At 34.2% G+C, this 18,179-nt stretch overlaps 1 protein-coding gene across 3 annotated transcripts in view; it reads right to left on the bottom strand.

Moving 5' to 3' along the window:
• The window catches only part of LOC111160923 (bromodomain and WD repeat domain containing 3), a 229,435-nt gene that overhangs the window by 62,281 nt on the left and 148,975 nt on the right, over positions 1 to 18,179 (bottom strand). For all 3 annotated transcript variants that reach the window (XM_022524309.1, XM_022524311.1, XM_022524310.1), the window contains 7 exons: positions 16,938 to 17,105; positions 14,759 to 14,942; positions 13,348 to 13,441; positions 11,295 to 11,444; positions 9,713 to 9,789; positions 8,959 to 9,127; positions 7,971 to 8,084 (listed from right to left, as the gene is read on the bottom strand). In XM_022524309.1, coding sequence (XP_022380017.1) covers positions 7,971 to 8,084; positions 8,959 to 9,127; positions 9,713 to 9,789; positions 11,295 to 11,444; positions 13,348 to 13,441; positions 14,759 to 14,942; positions 16,938 to 17,105 — 956 coding nt within the window. The remainder of the gene's footprint in view (positions 1 to 7,970; positions 8,085 to 8,958; positions 9,128 to 9,712; positions 9,790 to 11,294; positions 11,445 to 13,347; positions 13,442 to 14,758; positions 14,943 to 16,937; positions 17,106 to 18,179) is intronic.

Raw genomic sequence — 18,179 nt, 5'->3', positions numbered from 1 at the left:
AGCGAACCAGAGCGGATTACTTAGCCTGGCCTGGGGTAACGGCAGTATAATAAAACCTCAGGCAAAGACACTTGAGAATGACTACAACAGGTCTCTCCCCAAGAAGATCAGCAAGAAATCCAGCAAAGACCAAGTTCACTTACCAAGGAGAACAGCGGAATTCCAGAGGAGGAGAAAGCAAAGCATGGAATTCATGGCTTTCTCCCCATGATTCTTTAGTCTTGCAAAGTTAATTAATATATTTAATTTTATTTTTTTCTTCTGCTAATTTTTTTTAACTTTTACCCTTTCTTCTTTTAACATTTTTTAACTAGTTTATCTTAACAATACCTTCCAAAAAAATCTTTTTTGAACTTTCATTACTATAGTCATATTTTATCCTTCATTGTATCTAACTTTATTTTTTGTATACACATAGGATTTTTTCTTCTAAAATAAATTTGGGATACAACTTCTTCTAACAGATCAAAACATACCCTAAATCTAGCACAGGGCTTTGTTTTAGTCTCCAGCCTGAGCAAATTCTCTGCACTTTCTTTTTCTTTATTCTTCCAAACAACTTATCAACTCCTTTTAAAGAATTTTTTTTTAAAATTTCATCTTTATAGTCATATTCCATCCCTTCACCGTGTTTACCTTATATATGTTTTTCATTCCTTAAAATTTTGGGAGGTAGTTTCTTCTAAGAGACCAAACTACTCCCAAAATTAAGTGGGTGACCCTGTTCTATTCACCAGTCTAATATACATGTATATTCTTTTTTTTTTAATTTATTCTTTATACTTTTTATTTTATTTATTTTTTTCTTTTTTTAATTTTATTTCTGAACTTCTTTTTACCCCCTTTCATCCCCCCACGATTTGGGGTCTCTTCTGATTTGGTTGAAGCACATTTTCCTGTGGTCTTTGCCACCCTTTTAGTATTTTATTCACTCCTTCATATATTCTTATCTGGATAAAATGACAAGGCAGAAAAACTCACCCCCCAAAAAAACAAAAAAACAAAAAAAAACAAAAAAAAACAATAGGCAGTAACGAAGGCCAGGGACCTAATCAATAAAGACATTGGCAATATGTCAGATCTAGAGTTCAGAATGACAATTTTCAGGGTGCTAGCCGGGCTCAAAAAAGGCATGGAAGATATTAGAGAAACCCGGTCTGGAGAAGTAAAAGCCCTTTCTGGAGAAATATAAGAACTAAAATCTAAAAAAAGTTCAAATCAAAAAAGCTATTAATGAGGTACAATAAAAAATGGAGGCTCTTACTGCTAGGACAAATGAGGCATAAGAGAGAATTAGTGATATAGAAGACCAAATGACAGAGAATAAAGAAGCTGAGCAAAAGAGAGACAAACAATTACTGGACCACAAGGGGAGAATTCGAGAGGTAAGTGATACCATAAGATGAAACAACATTAGAATAATTGGGATTCCAGAAGAAGAGAGAGGGGAGCAGAAGGTATATTGGAGAGAATTATTGGAGAGAATTTCCCTAATATGTAAAAGGAACAAGCATAAAAATCCGGAGGCACAGAGAACCCCCCTCAAAATCAATAAGAACAGGTCCACACGCCATCAACTAATAGTAAAATTTACAAGTCTTAGCAACAAAAAGAAAATCCTGAAAGCAGCCTGGGACAAGAAGTCTGTAACATACAATGGTAAAAATATTAGATTGGCAGAGGACTTATACATAGAGACCTGGCAGGCCAGAAAGAACTGGCATGATATATTCAGAGCACTAAATGAGAAAACATACAGCCGAGAATACTATGTCCAGCTAGGCTATCATTGAAAATAGAAGGAGGGTGCGCCTGGGTGGCTCAGTGGGTTAAGCCGCTGCCTTCGGCTCAGGTAATGATCTCGGAGTCCTGGGATCGAGTCCCGCATCGGGCTCTCTGCTCAGCAGGGAGCCTGCTTCCTCCTGTCTCTCTGCCTGCTTCTCTGCCTGCCTCTCTGCCTGCTTGTGATCTCTGTCTGTCAAATAAATAAAAAAAATCTAAAAAAAAAAGAAAATAGAAGGAGAGGTAAAAAGCTTCCAGGACAAACAAAAACTAAAAGAATTTGTAAACACCAAACCAGCTCTACAGGAAATACTGAAAGGGGTCCTCTAAGCAAAAAGAGAGCCTAAAAGTGGTAGATCAGAATGGAGTAGAGACAATATACAGTAATAGTCACCTTACAGGCAATACAATGGCACTAAATTCATGTCTCTCAATAGTTACCCTGAATGTAAATGGGCTAAATGCCCCAATCAAAAGACACAGGGTATCAGAATGGATAAAAAAACAAAACCCATCTATATGTTGCCTACAAGAAACTCATTTTAGACCCGAAGATACCTCCAGATTTAAAGTGAGGGGGTGGAAAACAATTTACCATGCTAATGGACATCAGAAGAAAACTGGGGTGGCAATCCTTGTATCACCATCAATTAGATTTTAAGCCAAAGACTATAATAAGAGATGAGGAAGGACACTATATCATACTCGAAGGGTCTGTCCAACAAGAAGATCTAACAATTTTAAATATCTATGCCCCTAACGTGGGAGCAGCCAACTACATAAACCAATTAATAATAAAATCAAAGAAACGCATCAACAATAATATCATAATAGTAGGGGACTTTAACACTCCCCTCACTGAAATGGACAGATCATCCAAGCAAAAGATCAACAAGGAAATAAAGGCCTTAAATGACACATTGGACCAGACGGACATCACAGATATATTCAGAACATTTCATCCCAGAGCAACAGAACACACATTCTTCTCTAGTGCACGTGCAACATTCTCCAGAATAAATCACATCCTGGGTCATAAATCAGGTCTCAACCGGTATCAAAAGATTGGGATCATTCCCTGCATATTTTCAGACCACAATGCTCTGAAGCTAGAACTCAATCACAAGAGGAAATTTGCAGAGAATCCAAATACATGGAGACTAAAGAGCATCCTTCTAAAGAATGAATGGGTCAACCAGGAAATTAAAGAAGAATTGAAAAAAATCATGGAAACAAATGATAATGAAAACACAACGGTTCAAAATCTGTGGGACACAGCAAAGGCAGTCCTGGGAGGAAAATATATAGCGATACAAGCCTTTCTCAAGAAACAAGAAAGGTCTCAGGTACACAACCTAAGCCTACACCTAAAGGAGATGGAGAAAGAACAACAAAGAAAGCCTAAACCCAGCAGGAGAAGAGAAATCATAAAGATCAGAGCAGAATTCAATGAAATAGAAACCAAAAAAACAACAGAACAAATCAATGAAACTAGGAGCTGGTTCCTTGAAAGAATTAATAAGATTGATAAACCCCTAGCCAGACTTATCAAAAAGAAAAGAGAAAGGACCCAAATAAATAAAATCATGAATGAAAGAGGAAAAATCACAACCAACACCAAAGAAATACAAACCATTACAAGAACATATTATGAGCAACTATACGCCAGCAAATTTGACAATCTGGAAGAAATGGATGCATTCCTAGAGACATATAAACTACCACAACTGAACCAGGAAGAAATAGAAAACCTGAACAGACCCATAACCAGTAAGGAGATCGAAGCAGTCATCAAATATCTCCCAACAAACAAGAGCCCAGGGCCAGAAGGGTTCCCAGGGGAATTCTACCAAACAGTTAGAGAAGAACTAATTCCTATTCTCCTGAAACTGTTCCAAAAAATAGAAATGGAAGGAAAACTTCCAAACTCATTTTATGAGGCCAGCATCACCTTGATCCCAAAACCAGACAAGGATCCCATCAAAAAAGAGAACTACAGACCAATATCCTTGATGAACACAGATGTGAAAATTCTCACCAAAATACTAGCCAATAGGATTCAACAGTACATTAAAAGGATTATTCACCACGACCAAGTGGGATTTATTCCTGGGCTGCAAGGTTGGTTCCACATCCGCAAATCAATCAATGTGATACAATACATTAATAAAAGAAAGAACAAGAACCATACGATACTCTCCATAGATGCTGAAAAAGCAATTGACAAAGTACAGCATCCCTTCCTGATCAAAACTCTTCAAAGTGTAGGGATAGAGGGCATATACCTCAATATCATCAAAGCCATCTATGAAAAACCCACTGCAAATATCATTCTCAATGGAGAAAAACTGAGAGCATTTCCGCTAAGGTCAGGAACACGGCAGGGATGTCCATTATCACACTGCTATTCAACATAGTACTAGAAGTCCTAGCCTCAGCAATCAGACAACAGAAAGAAATTAAAGGCATCCAAATCGGCAAAGAAGTAGTCAAACTATCACTATCACTCTTCGTAGATGATATGATACTATACGTGGAAAACCCAAAAGACTCCACTCCAAATCTGCTAGAACTTGGACAGGAATTCAGTAAAGTGTCAGGATATAAAATCAATGCACAGAAATCAGTTGCATTTCTCTACACCAACAACAAGACAGAAGAAAGAGAAATTAAGGAATCAATCCCATTTACAATTGCACCCAAAACCATAAGATACCTAGGAATAAACCTAACCCAAGAGGTAAAGAATCTATACTCAGAAAACTATAAAGTACTCATGAAAGGAATTGAGGAAGACACAAAGAAATGGAAACGTCCCATGCTCCTGGATTGGAAGAACAGCTATTGTGAAAATGAATATGCTACCTAAAACAATCTACACATTTAATGCAATCCCTATCAAAGTCCCATCCATTTTTTTCCAAAGAAATGGAACAAATGATCCTAAAATTTGTGTGGAACCAGAAAAGACCTCGAATAGCCAGAGGAATTTTCAAAAAGAAAGCCAAAGTTGGTGGCATCACAATTCCAGACTTCAAGCTCTATTACAAAGTTGTCATCATCAACACAGTATGGTCCTGGAAGAAAAACAGACACATAGATCAATGGAACAGAATAGAGAGCCCAGAAATTAGACCCTCAACTCTATGGTCAACTAATCTTCGACAAAGCAGGAAAGAATGTCCAATGGAAAAAAGACAGCCTCTTCAACAAATGGTGTTGGGAAAATTGGACAGCCACATGCGCGAAAAATGAAACTGGACCATTTCCTTACACCACACACGAAAATGGACTCAAAATGGATGAAGGACCTCAATGTGAGAAAGGAATCCATCAGAATTCTTGGGGAGAACACAGGCAGCAACCTCTTCGACCTCAGCTGCAGCAACTTCTTCCTAGGAACATCGCCAAAGGCAAGGGAAGCAAGGGCAAAAATGAACCATTGGCACTGCATCAAGATCAAAAGCTTTTACATAGCAAAGGAAACAGTTAACAAAACCAAAAGACAACTGACAGAATGGGAGAAAATAGTTGCAAATGACATATCAGATAAAGGGCTGGTATCCAAAATCTATAAAGAACTTATGAAGCTCAACACCCAAAGAACAAAGAATCCAATCAAGAAATGGGCAGAGGACTTAAACAGAAATTTCTGCAAAGAAGACACCCAGATGGTCAACAGACACATGAAAAAATGCTTCACATAACTCGGCATCAGGGAAATACAAATCAAAACCACAATGAGATATCACCTCACACCAGTCAGAATGGCTAAAATTAACAAGTCAGGAAATGACAGATGCTGGTGAGGATGCAGAGATAGGGGAACCCTCCTACACTGTTGGTGGGAATACAAGCTGGTGCAACCACTCTGGAAGACAGCATGTACGTTCCTCAGAAAGTTGAAAATAGAACTACCCTATGACCCAGCAATTGCACTACTGGGTATTTACCCTAAAGATACAAATGTAGTGATCTGAAGGGGCACATTCACCCGAATGTTTATAGCAGCAATGTCCACAATAGCTAAACTATGGAAAGAACCTAGATGTCCATCAACAGATGAATGGATAAAGAAGATGTGGTATATATGTACAATGGAATACTATGGAGTCATCAAAAGACATGAAATCTTGCCATTTGCGACAACGTGGATGGAACTAGAGGATATCATGCTTAGCGAAATAAGTCGATCGGAGAAAGTTAACTATCATATGATGTCCCTGATATGAGGAAGTGGAGATGCAACGTGGTGGGTTTTGGGGGGTAGGAAAGAATAAATCAAACAAGATGGGATCAGGAGGGAGACAAACCATAAGAGACTCTTAATCTCACAAAGCAAATTGAGGTTTGCCGGGGGGGACGGGGGCAGGGAGAAGGTGGTGGGGTTATAAATATTGGGGAGGGTATGTGCTATGGTGATTGCTGTTAAGTGTGTAAAGCTGGCGAGTCACAGACCTGCACCCCTGGGGCTAATAATACATTATATCGTAATTTTTTTTTAAAAAAAAAGCACAATCCAGCTAAAAATCAGCCTTGTTTTTAAATATTTCTTGAATAAATGAAAATAATTTTTCTCTGAAAAAAAAAGAAAGACTACTTGATCACTATGTCTGGTATAAGATATCTATAAATGTCAGTTATAGAGGAATTTGGTGAAATTTTTATTGGTCCCATGGCTTTTAAATCCATTTGCAAAGTTTTACCCCTTTTTTATTATGATGACAATATTACATTCCTATTATTAGTCTTAAATTAAAAACTGCAAACATTTATTCACTCAGAAATGAATGACTATCAATATATCAGAGAACATACAAGCCAATTTTAGTTTAAATATTGCAATATTACCATAATTTTCATAAGAAAATGAAAATTTTCTCACAAGATAGAATTTAAATCAATTATTGACTGACCAGTGATAAATATGGCTATGTTGTTTAATCACAGGCGCAGCAGGAAGGACTTACTCAAAAAATAACATTCTTCTAATCACTGAAAGGGGTAATTGTCCTACAGTATGCTTTCTATGAGGTTGATCATGGGCTTTTTTTTTAAAGGACTCAAAATACCACTTTATTATTTTAATTTAATTTTGTTTATTTTATTTTCAAAATACCACTTTATTTATTAGGTCTCAAAATACCACTTTAATCCTACTAAGTTGCAATTAGGCTAAAAATAAATACAATTATTTTCATGAGTTCATAAGCCAATAAATTTATTTAAATAGTCTCTGAGCATCTAATATATTGGAGATTCTATGCTAAATACTACAAGTGAAATCATTTAAAGCATGAAGTTGAACAGAAATCAAAATGGCTATGCAAAGCAAAATAAGTCAATCAGAGAAAGACAATTATCGTATGATCTCACTGATATGTGGAATTTGAGAAACAAGGCAAGGACCATAGGGGAAGAGAGCTAAAAACGAAACAAGACAAAACCAAAGAGGGAGAAAAACCTTAAGAGACTCTTAATCTCAGGAAACAAACTGAGGGTTGCTGGAGTGGGTGAATGGCAATGGGAGGGATGGGGTGGCTGGGTAATGGTCAGCGGGGAGGGTATGTGCTATGGAAGCACTGTGAACTGTGTAAGACTGATGAATCACAGACCTGTATCACTGAAGCAATACATTATATGTTAATAATAAAAAAGAAATAAAAATGACTACAGTAATGCTTCAGTGAAGCTAGATTGATTTTAAAGTAACCTTTTACAACTCTTCTGCAAACCTCCCCTCCTCCCTTCTTAACCTTTTGTTTCAGGAACCTGTTACCACTCTAAAGACATGACAAAACAGCTGGTAGAAAGTACACAATTCCTATCAAAACTGGCTTGATTTTATATTTCCCTAAACATCCCTATCCCCTTCTTCTAGTGGAACTGCAGTTTTTGAAGGCCATAGCCTGCTGTAGCCTCCTTTGCCTGGGAAGGTAATAAAGCTACTGTTCCTCTTTGCCCACACTCTGTCTTCGAGTTATATGTTTCTGAAGTACAGAGGTAGGTTTTTGACAACATTAAGGATACAAAAATTATTAAGATTCCATCCATATATAACAGAGGTGAGCAGTAAAGACAGTGTACATATAACTATAATAGAATTGAGAATATAAATGCCCTAAGACTAACTAAAGTGAGTGTTCTTGAGGTTCTAAGAGAAAAAGATTATAACAGGTAACAGTTACCTCATCTCCCATCTGTGGGACAAATGGGGAACGTCGTGGTATGGTATCCAAAATCCATTGAGGGGCAAACCATTCTTCATTGGGTTCACCTGCCATAGAAAGCAGTCCTCCTTTCTAAAATATAGTTCACAAATATATAAACCATAAATATATGAATAGTAGTATGAAAAATAACAGAGAATGTTAAAAAAAATCAGGTTATAATAAAACCTAAAATATACAAATTTTAAACATTTCATTTATCAATTAAAATTATGTACAATTTTGTACCAATAAAACAGTCAAGCGAATTCTTTAATATTTGCTCGATTTTGGCTGACAGAAAATAATATGACATTATATACTATGTAAGAACCACAAATTTTCAAGTCCCCAGAATACCATGTGAATTTGAGTATAAGTAACACAGGATCTTTTTGCCAATAAAATGGTGACAAGAAGATAATTCTGTCTACTAAAGCAACAGGATACCTGATACATTGTGCATATGTACAATATGTACATAATAAATTTTTAAAATAATATTTAGATAACTGTGTGGATTAAGTCCTTACCTGAAATTATAGTGAGGAAGAGAAACCATCATTGGGATGAAATAAAAACATATAAAGAAATGGAAGAACTCCTATAAGATTTATTATACCTTTCCATTTTACAAGTCAAAAATGTATAGAAATTTATGACCAGAAACATGACAAGTATAACTTTTTTATACTATAGTAGCTTATTGTTTAAAACTCAACTATATTTTAAAAAGTAATTATCAATATTTTAATTTAACAATAACTAAATAATAATGTAGATATTCTAGCCTCTACTTTTGATAACAGAAAAAATTAAAACATCTTTTTATTTTTAAGTCATTTTAAACAATTTTACTTATTTTCTCAGATGGAATGTTATTTTTAGAGAAAAGTCAAGTGTTACTATTTTTCAAGTGTCAAAGGCAAAAACAAAAACAACAGAAACAACTTATAAATTTACAAACCTTCTTTCTAGTTTGTTTAGTTTTCTTTTGCCTTTCTTCTAGTGACTTCAAGTTCTCCTCCTCTGAGCTGCTGCATATTTTCCGTGTTGTCTGTCTGGTTTGTCTTTTTGGAGGTTGCAAATTTATTCCAGCATCTGCTGTCCAATCAGAATATTCACTTGATGAATCACTATAAATAAATCAAAATTATGAATATATAAGTTTAGGAAAGGAATACTTTTGTCTCCTAATTTAAAGATGATCATTTTGTAATAAAACAGCATTATAAATGACATGACTTGATTTTGTTCTAACTGAACAGAAAAAATATCAATACAGATTTTAGATCATTAAGTGATTTTAGTGAAAACCTTCTTGGATAAAGTATAATGGTTAGTTTCCCATAACAGAATTTAAAATTCAAAATTCCTGTCCAAATAACAAAAGCCTCTTTAAATAAAGATGCCCCTAATCCCTAGAAATGGTTAAATGTAGCTGTTTTAAAACTCAACTAAATAAACATAGCCTGCTAAGATGCAGAATCTTGGATTTACAAAGCATCTTATTTTACAAATGAGGAAACTAAAGACCATAGTGACATGCCCAAAAAGATACCAGTAGAACCAGAATGAAACAAGTCTCTGAATATCCAACCCAGTACTCTTTCTACTATAAAATACTATTTTAACTCTGGTTTTACCAAATTCCTCCTAGAACATAATTTCACATTAAAATGATCAGATAATTTTGACCAAATCAAAACCATTAAAACTACCTGGAAGAACTTTCACTTTGCCATTCAATAACAGGATCCTCTACAGAAGCATCACTTGTGCCAATTGTTTCATCTTCCTGCAACAAGGAGTCAGCAGTTGAGATATATGATTATTAACTAGCATATTATTAATTAGCACATACTACCTATTTTATAACACTTTTTGTATTTCCTCTAACCAAAACAACAATCCAGGTAAAATGAACATAATTAGGGGCGCCTGGCTCAGGAGGTTGAATGTCCGACTCGGTTTTGGCTCAGGTCATGATCTCATGGTGGTGGGATTGAGCTACATGTCAGACTCTGCACCCAGTGGTGAGTCTACTTGAGATTTTCACTCTCCTCTCCCCCTGAACCTTGCCCCACTCTCCCTTTTTCTCTCTCTCTCTCTAATAAATAAATAAATAAATTTTAAAAAATAATCATTTTCCTACATATATCCATAACTCACAATTAAGCCTACCAGGTATTTAAAACCTTCTAACATCTACTATCTTATTGATACGGGACATCTTTTATTACTTCAAAGACTGAACAAACTCTTTAAGGTTCCCAAATATAATCCTCTTAAATATTAAAACCATTGCTTAAAAAAATATATCTGTATGCTTCTGCCAAGTTAATGTAATTACTCTTCATAAAATAATCTTTTTATTATGTAAAATTTCAAACATTTCAAAGTAGAGGGAATAAATTATTCTTGTGTACACAATCTCCAGTATAGACAATAACTCACTGCCTATCATGTTTATCTGTACCATCACCAACTGCCTCATACCCAAGTAATTATTTCAAAGTAAATCCTTACCAAAATAAGCATTTTAAATATAAACATTTAGTAAGATTATGATTCTTTTTAAAAACAAAACCATACCACTATTATGACCTTAGAAAGGAAATAGTCCTCAATACCTGACTATTCCTTTTAGTTCAAGATTTTCACAGGTGAAGGAGAAGAGGAAGGACATCACTGGTAAGAATTAAAGAGCTGTGAATGCTGGAAGAATAATAGGAGGGCCATATATTATCAATGAATAATTAAGCCCACATTATCCACTTAATAATGAAAGTTGTTAAGAGAACAAAAGGAAAGGACTGGAGAAGAGAAGAAAAGAATTGGTAAACTCTATTCTATTACCATGAAAAATGTAGGTCTGAAAAAAGCCATCACTTCATAATCTCCATGACTAATGAAGTCAACAATAACAGAAAATGTGCCTTTCTGCTGATTACACAGTAAACCAGTTCCGGGACTGTAAATTAGTTATTATTGTTTATATTCCACTTCTTATTTATGAGCAGATTTCCTTTCACTCTTTTCTCATTGTCCCAAAGTCAAACTTACTGGCATATTTGATACTCTCAAACAAAATAGTATCTTAGGTATAAATCAGAGAAGATACCTAAAGGAATTCAATGTAATGTTCAAATTTGCCTATTAAATGCCTTACTAATGGAAAATCTTAAAAGAAAATCATTAAAATTAGTTTCTATTAAAATCACTAACAAAAGTAAACCCAAGGTAATGATACTAACTGGTAAACAAAAAATTACACTGACTAAATAATTGCAGATATCTAACCTCTGAGGAGCTGTCTGAGTCTTCCTGTACACCTGAATTTTGACACGATGCTTGTGAATTATGCTCTATGTTGGACCGTGTTTGGTAAGTATGTTGACGTTTGCGCTGTGTCCTCCGTAAAGACCGCCCACAGCTAGGCTGATAATCAGTCTGTAAAACAGAAAGAAAATTTCAAAAATGAAAGGCCTGGAGTGCCTGGGTGGCTCAGATGGTTAAGTGTCTGCCTTTGGCTCAGCTCATAATCTCAGGGTCCTGGGATCCATCCCCATGTTGGGCTCCCTGTTCATTGCAGAGCCTGCTTCTCCCCTTTCTCTGCTATTTTCTCTACTTGTGCTCTCTGGCTCTATCCCTCTCTCAAATAAATAAAATAAAAATCTAAAAAAAAAATGAAAGGCTCAATGAACAAACACAAATATATAAAGCAAATAATTTGGGTGGGGGAGAGGAGAGGGATGGCTGTAATAATTAGGAATAAATCCCCAAAAAGAAAATATAAGATATATCTATATGTATTTCAGCTACTTTCCATTAATATTTATTACTCTCCTATTTCAAAAATTTTGTGTATCAAATTAAAGAGTGTGCTGAAAGTTTGGGCTGCAAGAATGGGCCCACTCAGAATTTACATATACTGTATTACTCACAATTTATTGCAAGATAAAGCAAGATATATATACCATACCTATGTATATATAATCCTTAATATAATATGTACTTCTTTGTTCTTTAAAAAAACTACATTTAATAAACTGATAAAATATTTAACTTTTAACAACTTAAAGCAAAAACTATTTTCTTCTAACCTTTACAAGTATAAAATATTAATGATATTACCTTATGTTAAACTTAAGTAAACAAGTTTAAAAGTCATAAATAAATCAGTAACAAGGACTAGTTTCTTGCCTAGTTTCTTGCCATATGTAAGTATTTCTTATTTTTGATATAAATAAAAATGTTTATAGACCCAACAACCCTGTTTATTATTATTAGTCTCAGACAAGTATGATATTTGAAAAATCAGCTTAGCAGGAGAAAATAATATAAATCATAGATCTGAGTCATTCAAAATGTCCAAGAAAATAACATTAAGAGAGAACATCAAATAAGCTACCAAACCTCAACAGAAATTAAGAAAGTGGGCATCAAAATGATCTAAGGATATTTGAAGATATTCATAAGATACTTACCTAAAATTGTGTTTATCAATACTGAAAAAAAAACATTTAAAATTCAGTGCCCATTGCCTAGATTTCTTTAATAAAATTAAAATCATCCTAGACTCTCCAAATTACCATACTTTTTAGGAGTTACAGTTAGATCTGGGAATAAGAATATACATCGTTATGCAACTACTTTGCTCAATCTCAGAATACTAGTAAGGGGTTTACTATGTACCTAATGAAGTATAGGAATCTGACTCCCTGCCTAGCTGTTTCTACTGGGAATATGAATCTTCCCAACGTATAGATCAAATTGTGCTTCTGTATGATTAGGTAGGCCAAGAGTGGGCCTTTCTGTAAAGGGTCAGAGCGTAAATAGTTTTGGCTCTGCAGGTCATATGATCTCTGTTATAACTACTCAACTCTATAGTGTGAAAGCAGCCATAGATAATATATTAATTAGTAAGTGTGGCTGTGTTCCAATAAAACTTTTATTAACAGGAATAGGCTATAGACTAGATTTAGACCATGCATAGTAGTTTGTCAACCTCTGACCTAGGATATCTAAACATTTATTTTATACTGTGATTAGTGACCAGCCAACAATTTTAAGGTTTTACTCTAACCATATGAAAATGGTATTTTAATACAAATGTTTTATACCTACAATGACCACATGTCCTAAATTTTGGAGGACAGTCCTGACTTTGTGTAATTTTATTTTTATTAATAATTGCCATATATTTCAATTTCAGGTTTAAAAAACAGGTTATCCATACATGTAGTTAGCTAGCAAAATAGCCCCTTAATACATAATTGCTACCTTTGAAAAACCCAGTACCTGCAAATATTTACAAGTAGTGTAACCCAATGGACTGTAAAACTAAACTTACCCTTTGGGTAGTATAAGATGGCTTTTTCTTCTTTTCAACTGTATAAAGACTGATTTCTATGTCACCTTTTGCAGTTCGACATTCTTCCTGAACCCTAGTTAAAGTGACAGAAAATCATAAAAATCAAACCAACAGTCTAAAGGTCAGATAACAAAAATATCTTCAAATGTAAAATTTGCCATTTTAACTATTTTTAGGTGTATGTTAATGACATTTACAAAGTTGTGTAACCACCATCACCACTCTTTCCAAAACTTTTTCATCACTCCAAACTTTGTAACCATTAAGCAGTAACTCTCAATTTCTCCTTCTATCAGTCCTTATTAACCTCTAATCAACTTTGTGTCTCTATAAATTTGCTTTCTCTATATATATCATATAAGTGGAATCATATGCTATGTTTTTACTATTTATCCACGTGAGAGCAGTTATTAGAACTTCATTCTTTTTTTATGACTGAACAATATTCCATTTTATGTATATATCACATTTTGTTTATCCATCCATTTGAGGACAGACACTGGAGTTATTTCTACTGTTCTGGTATTGTGAATAATATAGCAATGAACGTTGGCATACAAGTATCTATTTGACTTCCTTATTTGTACTTTAATGTTTTGAGTAAAGAATTATTTCAAATTCCTCTATTGCTAAGACTTCATAAATTACCTATGTTTCCCTAAGAAAAGGCAAAACTAAATTATGTTTGCTGCCTGTTGGATGAGAGGGTAAAAGGATTGGGAAAGGAAATAGCATTATTAAGAGACTTTTTTTAATCATTTTTTTTATTTGTTTTCAGCATAAGAGTATTCATTGTTTTTTTATGTTCTCTGTCAAATGTCCTTTTTCTTTTCTAAGTCTATTTCCAGCCTATGTGGATTATTTGTTAGGATTTATAAATAAGAATAGGTATTCTAAATTAAAAATTCATCCTAATAAAGTCCTTTCATACAAGGACATCTACTTAAAGGGCATTTCAAAATATGCCTTAAGCACCGGGGTCTACAACACATCTATGCTGCATTCCCAAACTATTCCAATATCAAAGTGATGGCCTTTTTCCTCAGAACCACTGTTGAATTTTGGGTCTATATACCAAGGACATATTTAATAACATATGGTCTCATATTCTTACTTAATAGTATTTGTATTCTTATGTTCTAACCTAGACTATAAACTCATGGAAAACAAACTATGTTTTTCATTTTTCAGTATTTCCCAAACCATTTAGTACAAAGCCAAGTAAATAAAAAATAATCATTAAATAGTTGTTACGGAATGAACTAACTGGAATAATATAGAAAAACTAATACAAAACTCAGCTTGATTAAAATATACCTTAGTTATTAAAATTTCCTAACTAAACAATAAAGTTCTCAATTTTCTTATCAGTGCTATCTTATTGACTCACCTACTAACTCCACTATTTAGTTCATTGACCACCACTCTTCTGCTCCATGCCATGAGATCTCGTTCAGTGGCCATCTGGCTTCGAGGAGCATTGTTATGCATTTGTCGGACACCTTCAATCTGACCACTACGTCGAAGCCCAATATTTGGGGATGAATATATGTCCATATTTGGACTTCTCAGAGCTAAAATAAAAAGAAAGATACCACTTTCTCTGAGTAAAGGCACAAATTTTTAGAGATTAGTACTCCAGAATAGGAGAGTCTAAGATGGTACTTCTAGACAATATTGCTATCCTTTTGTTCTACATTTTCTGTACCACCCTGAATAAAGCAAGGCACTAAATAATTGTTTTAAGTTTCTATCACTCTTTTAAATTTTTTCAAAGTACATTCATACCTGTTATCTAGTAAATACTGAGGAAATACAAAAAGTATATTTAACATGATTTGGTAGATTCACAAATGTTTAATAGTACTATTTCAGAAAGCAGCTTTTAATCTAAATCCTGCATTAAGCCCATGAAAAGGTCTATGAATAAAGTTTCAATAGGCTTTCGAAAGTAGTAATAAGAGAAAAATATATAAGCAAGAAATATTTTTAACTATCAAAATTTCATTTTCAAAACTGGTAAGCAATGAAAGAAAGGGGAAATAAAGTAATGAAACCTTTTTTAAGCATCTAGACATTCTCTGTTAATTTATTTTGTTGTATTTGCAAATAAAATAAAAATGGAAATTACATGAATCACTCAACTTTTAAAATAAGCACTCAGGAAAGACAATAAAAATAAACATTGGAAACAGAAGCCAGTGGGGTCGCTTTTACTATGGCATTTCAAATCTATCAACAGAAATCTAGTATTGAGGGTAGAGCTGAATGTAGATTTCATTAATGAATCTCTAAATCAGGGTTCTAAGAAAATTTTATGTCAAGAAACAAAAAGGGCCTGGTTATGTAGGATTATCAGCTCACTTCTTATTTTGTTCCAGGTTAAGGAAAGCCAATCTGAGTTAGATGCTCCTTGGGTGAACAAAGAATGTTTTTATTTTAATTTTATGGGATACTTAAGAATCAGGAAATGAGTATAATACCTTGTGAATCACGTCTAATTTAAATTGTTTTATTCAACTCTTGGACTCCAAAAGCTATGATACCCAAATAAACCCCAATTATATAAATGTAAAAAGAAACACATCTGCCAAAATCCCTTAAGATGGCATTTTGAAGTACAACTAATAGTTCTTGATAAAAATAAAATTGATGGTGCTCACTTTGGCAGCACTTATATTGAAATGATACAAAGAAGATTAGCATGGCCCGAGGATGACAGGCAAATTCATGAAGTATTCCATTCATTAAAAGAAAAAAGTAAAACTGACAGAAGCTAATATTTATATAAAATTCAGATATATAGGGTACCTGGGTACTTCAGTTGGTTGGGCGTCTGCCTTCAGCTTGGGTCATGATCCTAGAGCCCCAGGATCAAGTCCTGCACTGGGCTCCCTGCTCAGCAAGGGAGTCTGCTTCTCCGTTTGGCCCTCCCACCCCTCGTGCTTTCTCTCTCACTCATTATTTCTCAAATTAATAAATAAAATCTTTAAAAAATTCAGATGTATAGTCACATTTCATGTAAAGTGAAGAAAAGATACAATAAATTAGAATACTGCTAGTATTTAAACTGTTGTGAAAATCAATCCACAAGTTGCATCTGTATTTCCTATGAATAGGGCTTATTTTCCAGTGTATTGTTGTAAATTCAAGAGTTGAAGGAGATAATGTTACTTTTTTTTTTCTTCAACAAAGGTGGATAAATTTTTTCTTAGTTATTTTTACATTGAAGTGGTTTTAATTTTTAAAACATTATAGGCTGGTTCTTCTTCTACAAAAAACATGTACTTACTACAGTACCCATTTATTATAACAAAAGTGAAGACTGAAAATACATTCTTGAGTTAAGAGAAAACAGTATATTAAAATATACCACCCATATTTTGTGAGACACATTAAGACCTTTAGCCACAAATGACAATGAGATCAAGGCATTTCAGTGTATTTGATATCACAATTTTAAATTAATAAAAATGTTCTTATTTAAAAACCTAAAATGTTCCTTACATGTGATTACTTAGTGCAAATAAAATGAATAAACTATATCCATCACATATATACATACTTACCACCATTAGCAGAATATGATCTATTAATTGGAAAATGAGGAACATCTCCTTCATTAATTAGTCTAAGATCTTGTTCTCTCTGTAGCTCCCTGATTATCCCATCAAGAATACTTTCGTCTTGGTCATTGGTTTGTTGTCCAATTACTTGTTCTACCACCTCACCATCACCTTAATGAGACCAAAGATATAAAGCCACAAAATTTTAATATAACCTAAATGGAGTAAAACAATATAGTAAATACAGTAAAAACAACTTTAATCTCTAAGTTTTTAGATAAATACTAAAAATAAGATTAAAATGAAAATAAAACATATATCAAACAGTACTTTTAAATTGTTTTTTAATTTAATTTTTTCAGTGTTCCAAGATTCACTGTTTATGCACCACACATTGCTCCATGCAATATGTGCCCTCCTTAATAGGCACCATGAGGCTCACCCATCCCCCCACCCCCTCCCCCGTAAAACCCTCAGTTTGTTTCTCAGAGTCCAGTCTCTCATGGTTTGTCTCCCCCTCTAATTTCCCCCAATTCACTTTTCCTTTATTTCTCCTAATGTCCTCCATGTTATTCCTTATGGTCCACAAGTAAGTGAAACCATATAATTGACTTTCTCTGCTTGAATTATTTCACATAGCATAATCTCCTCCAGTCCCCTCCATGTTGATACAAAAGTTGGGTATTCATCCTTTCTGATGGCTGAGTAATATTCCATTGTATGTATGGACCATATCTTCTTTATCCATTTGTCTGTTGAAGGGCATCTTGGCTCTTTCCAGTTTGGAGACTGTGGACATTGCTGCTATGAACATTGGAGTACCTATGGCCTTTCTTTTCACTATATCTATATCTTTGGGGTAAATACCCAGTAGTGCAATTGCAGGGTAATAGGGAAGCTCTATTTCTAATTTTTTGAGGAAACTTCACACTGTTTTCCAAAGTGGCTATACCAACTTGCATTCCCACCAACAGTGTAAGACAGTTCCCCTTTCTCCACATCCTCTCCTACATTTGTTCTTTCTTATCTTGTTAATCTTTGCCATTCTAACTGGTGTAAGGTGGTATCTCAATGTGGTTTTTATTTGAATTTCCCTGATGGCTAGTGATGATGCACATTTTTTCATGTATCTGTTAGCCATTTGCATGTCTTCTTTGGAGAAGTGTCTGTTCATGTCTTCTGCCCATTTTTTGACATGATTATCTGTTGTGTCTGTGTTGAGTTTGAGAAGTTCTCTATAGATCT

This window comes from Enhydra lutris, unplaced genomic scaffold (genome assembly GCF_002288905.1).
Source record: "Enhydra lutris kenyoni isolate GAN:26980312 unplaced genomic scaffold, ASM228890v2 scaffoldscaffold79, whole genome shotgun sequence".
Lineage (NCBI taxonomy): Eukaryota > Metazoa > Chordata > Mammalia > Carnivora > Mustelidae > Enhydra > Enhydra lutris.
The sequence above is the reverse complement of the archived record's forward strand: the minus strand, read 5'-3'. Positions and strand labels throughout refer to the sequence as shown.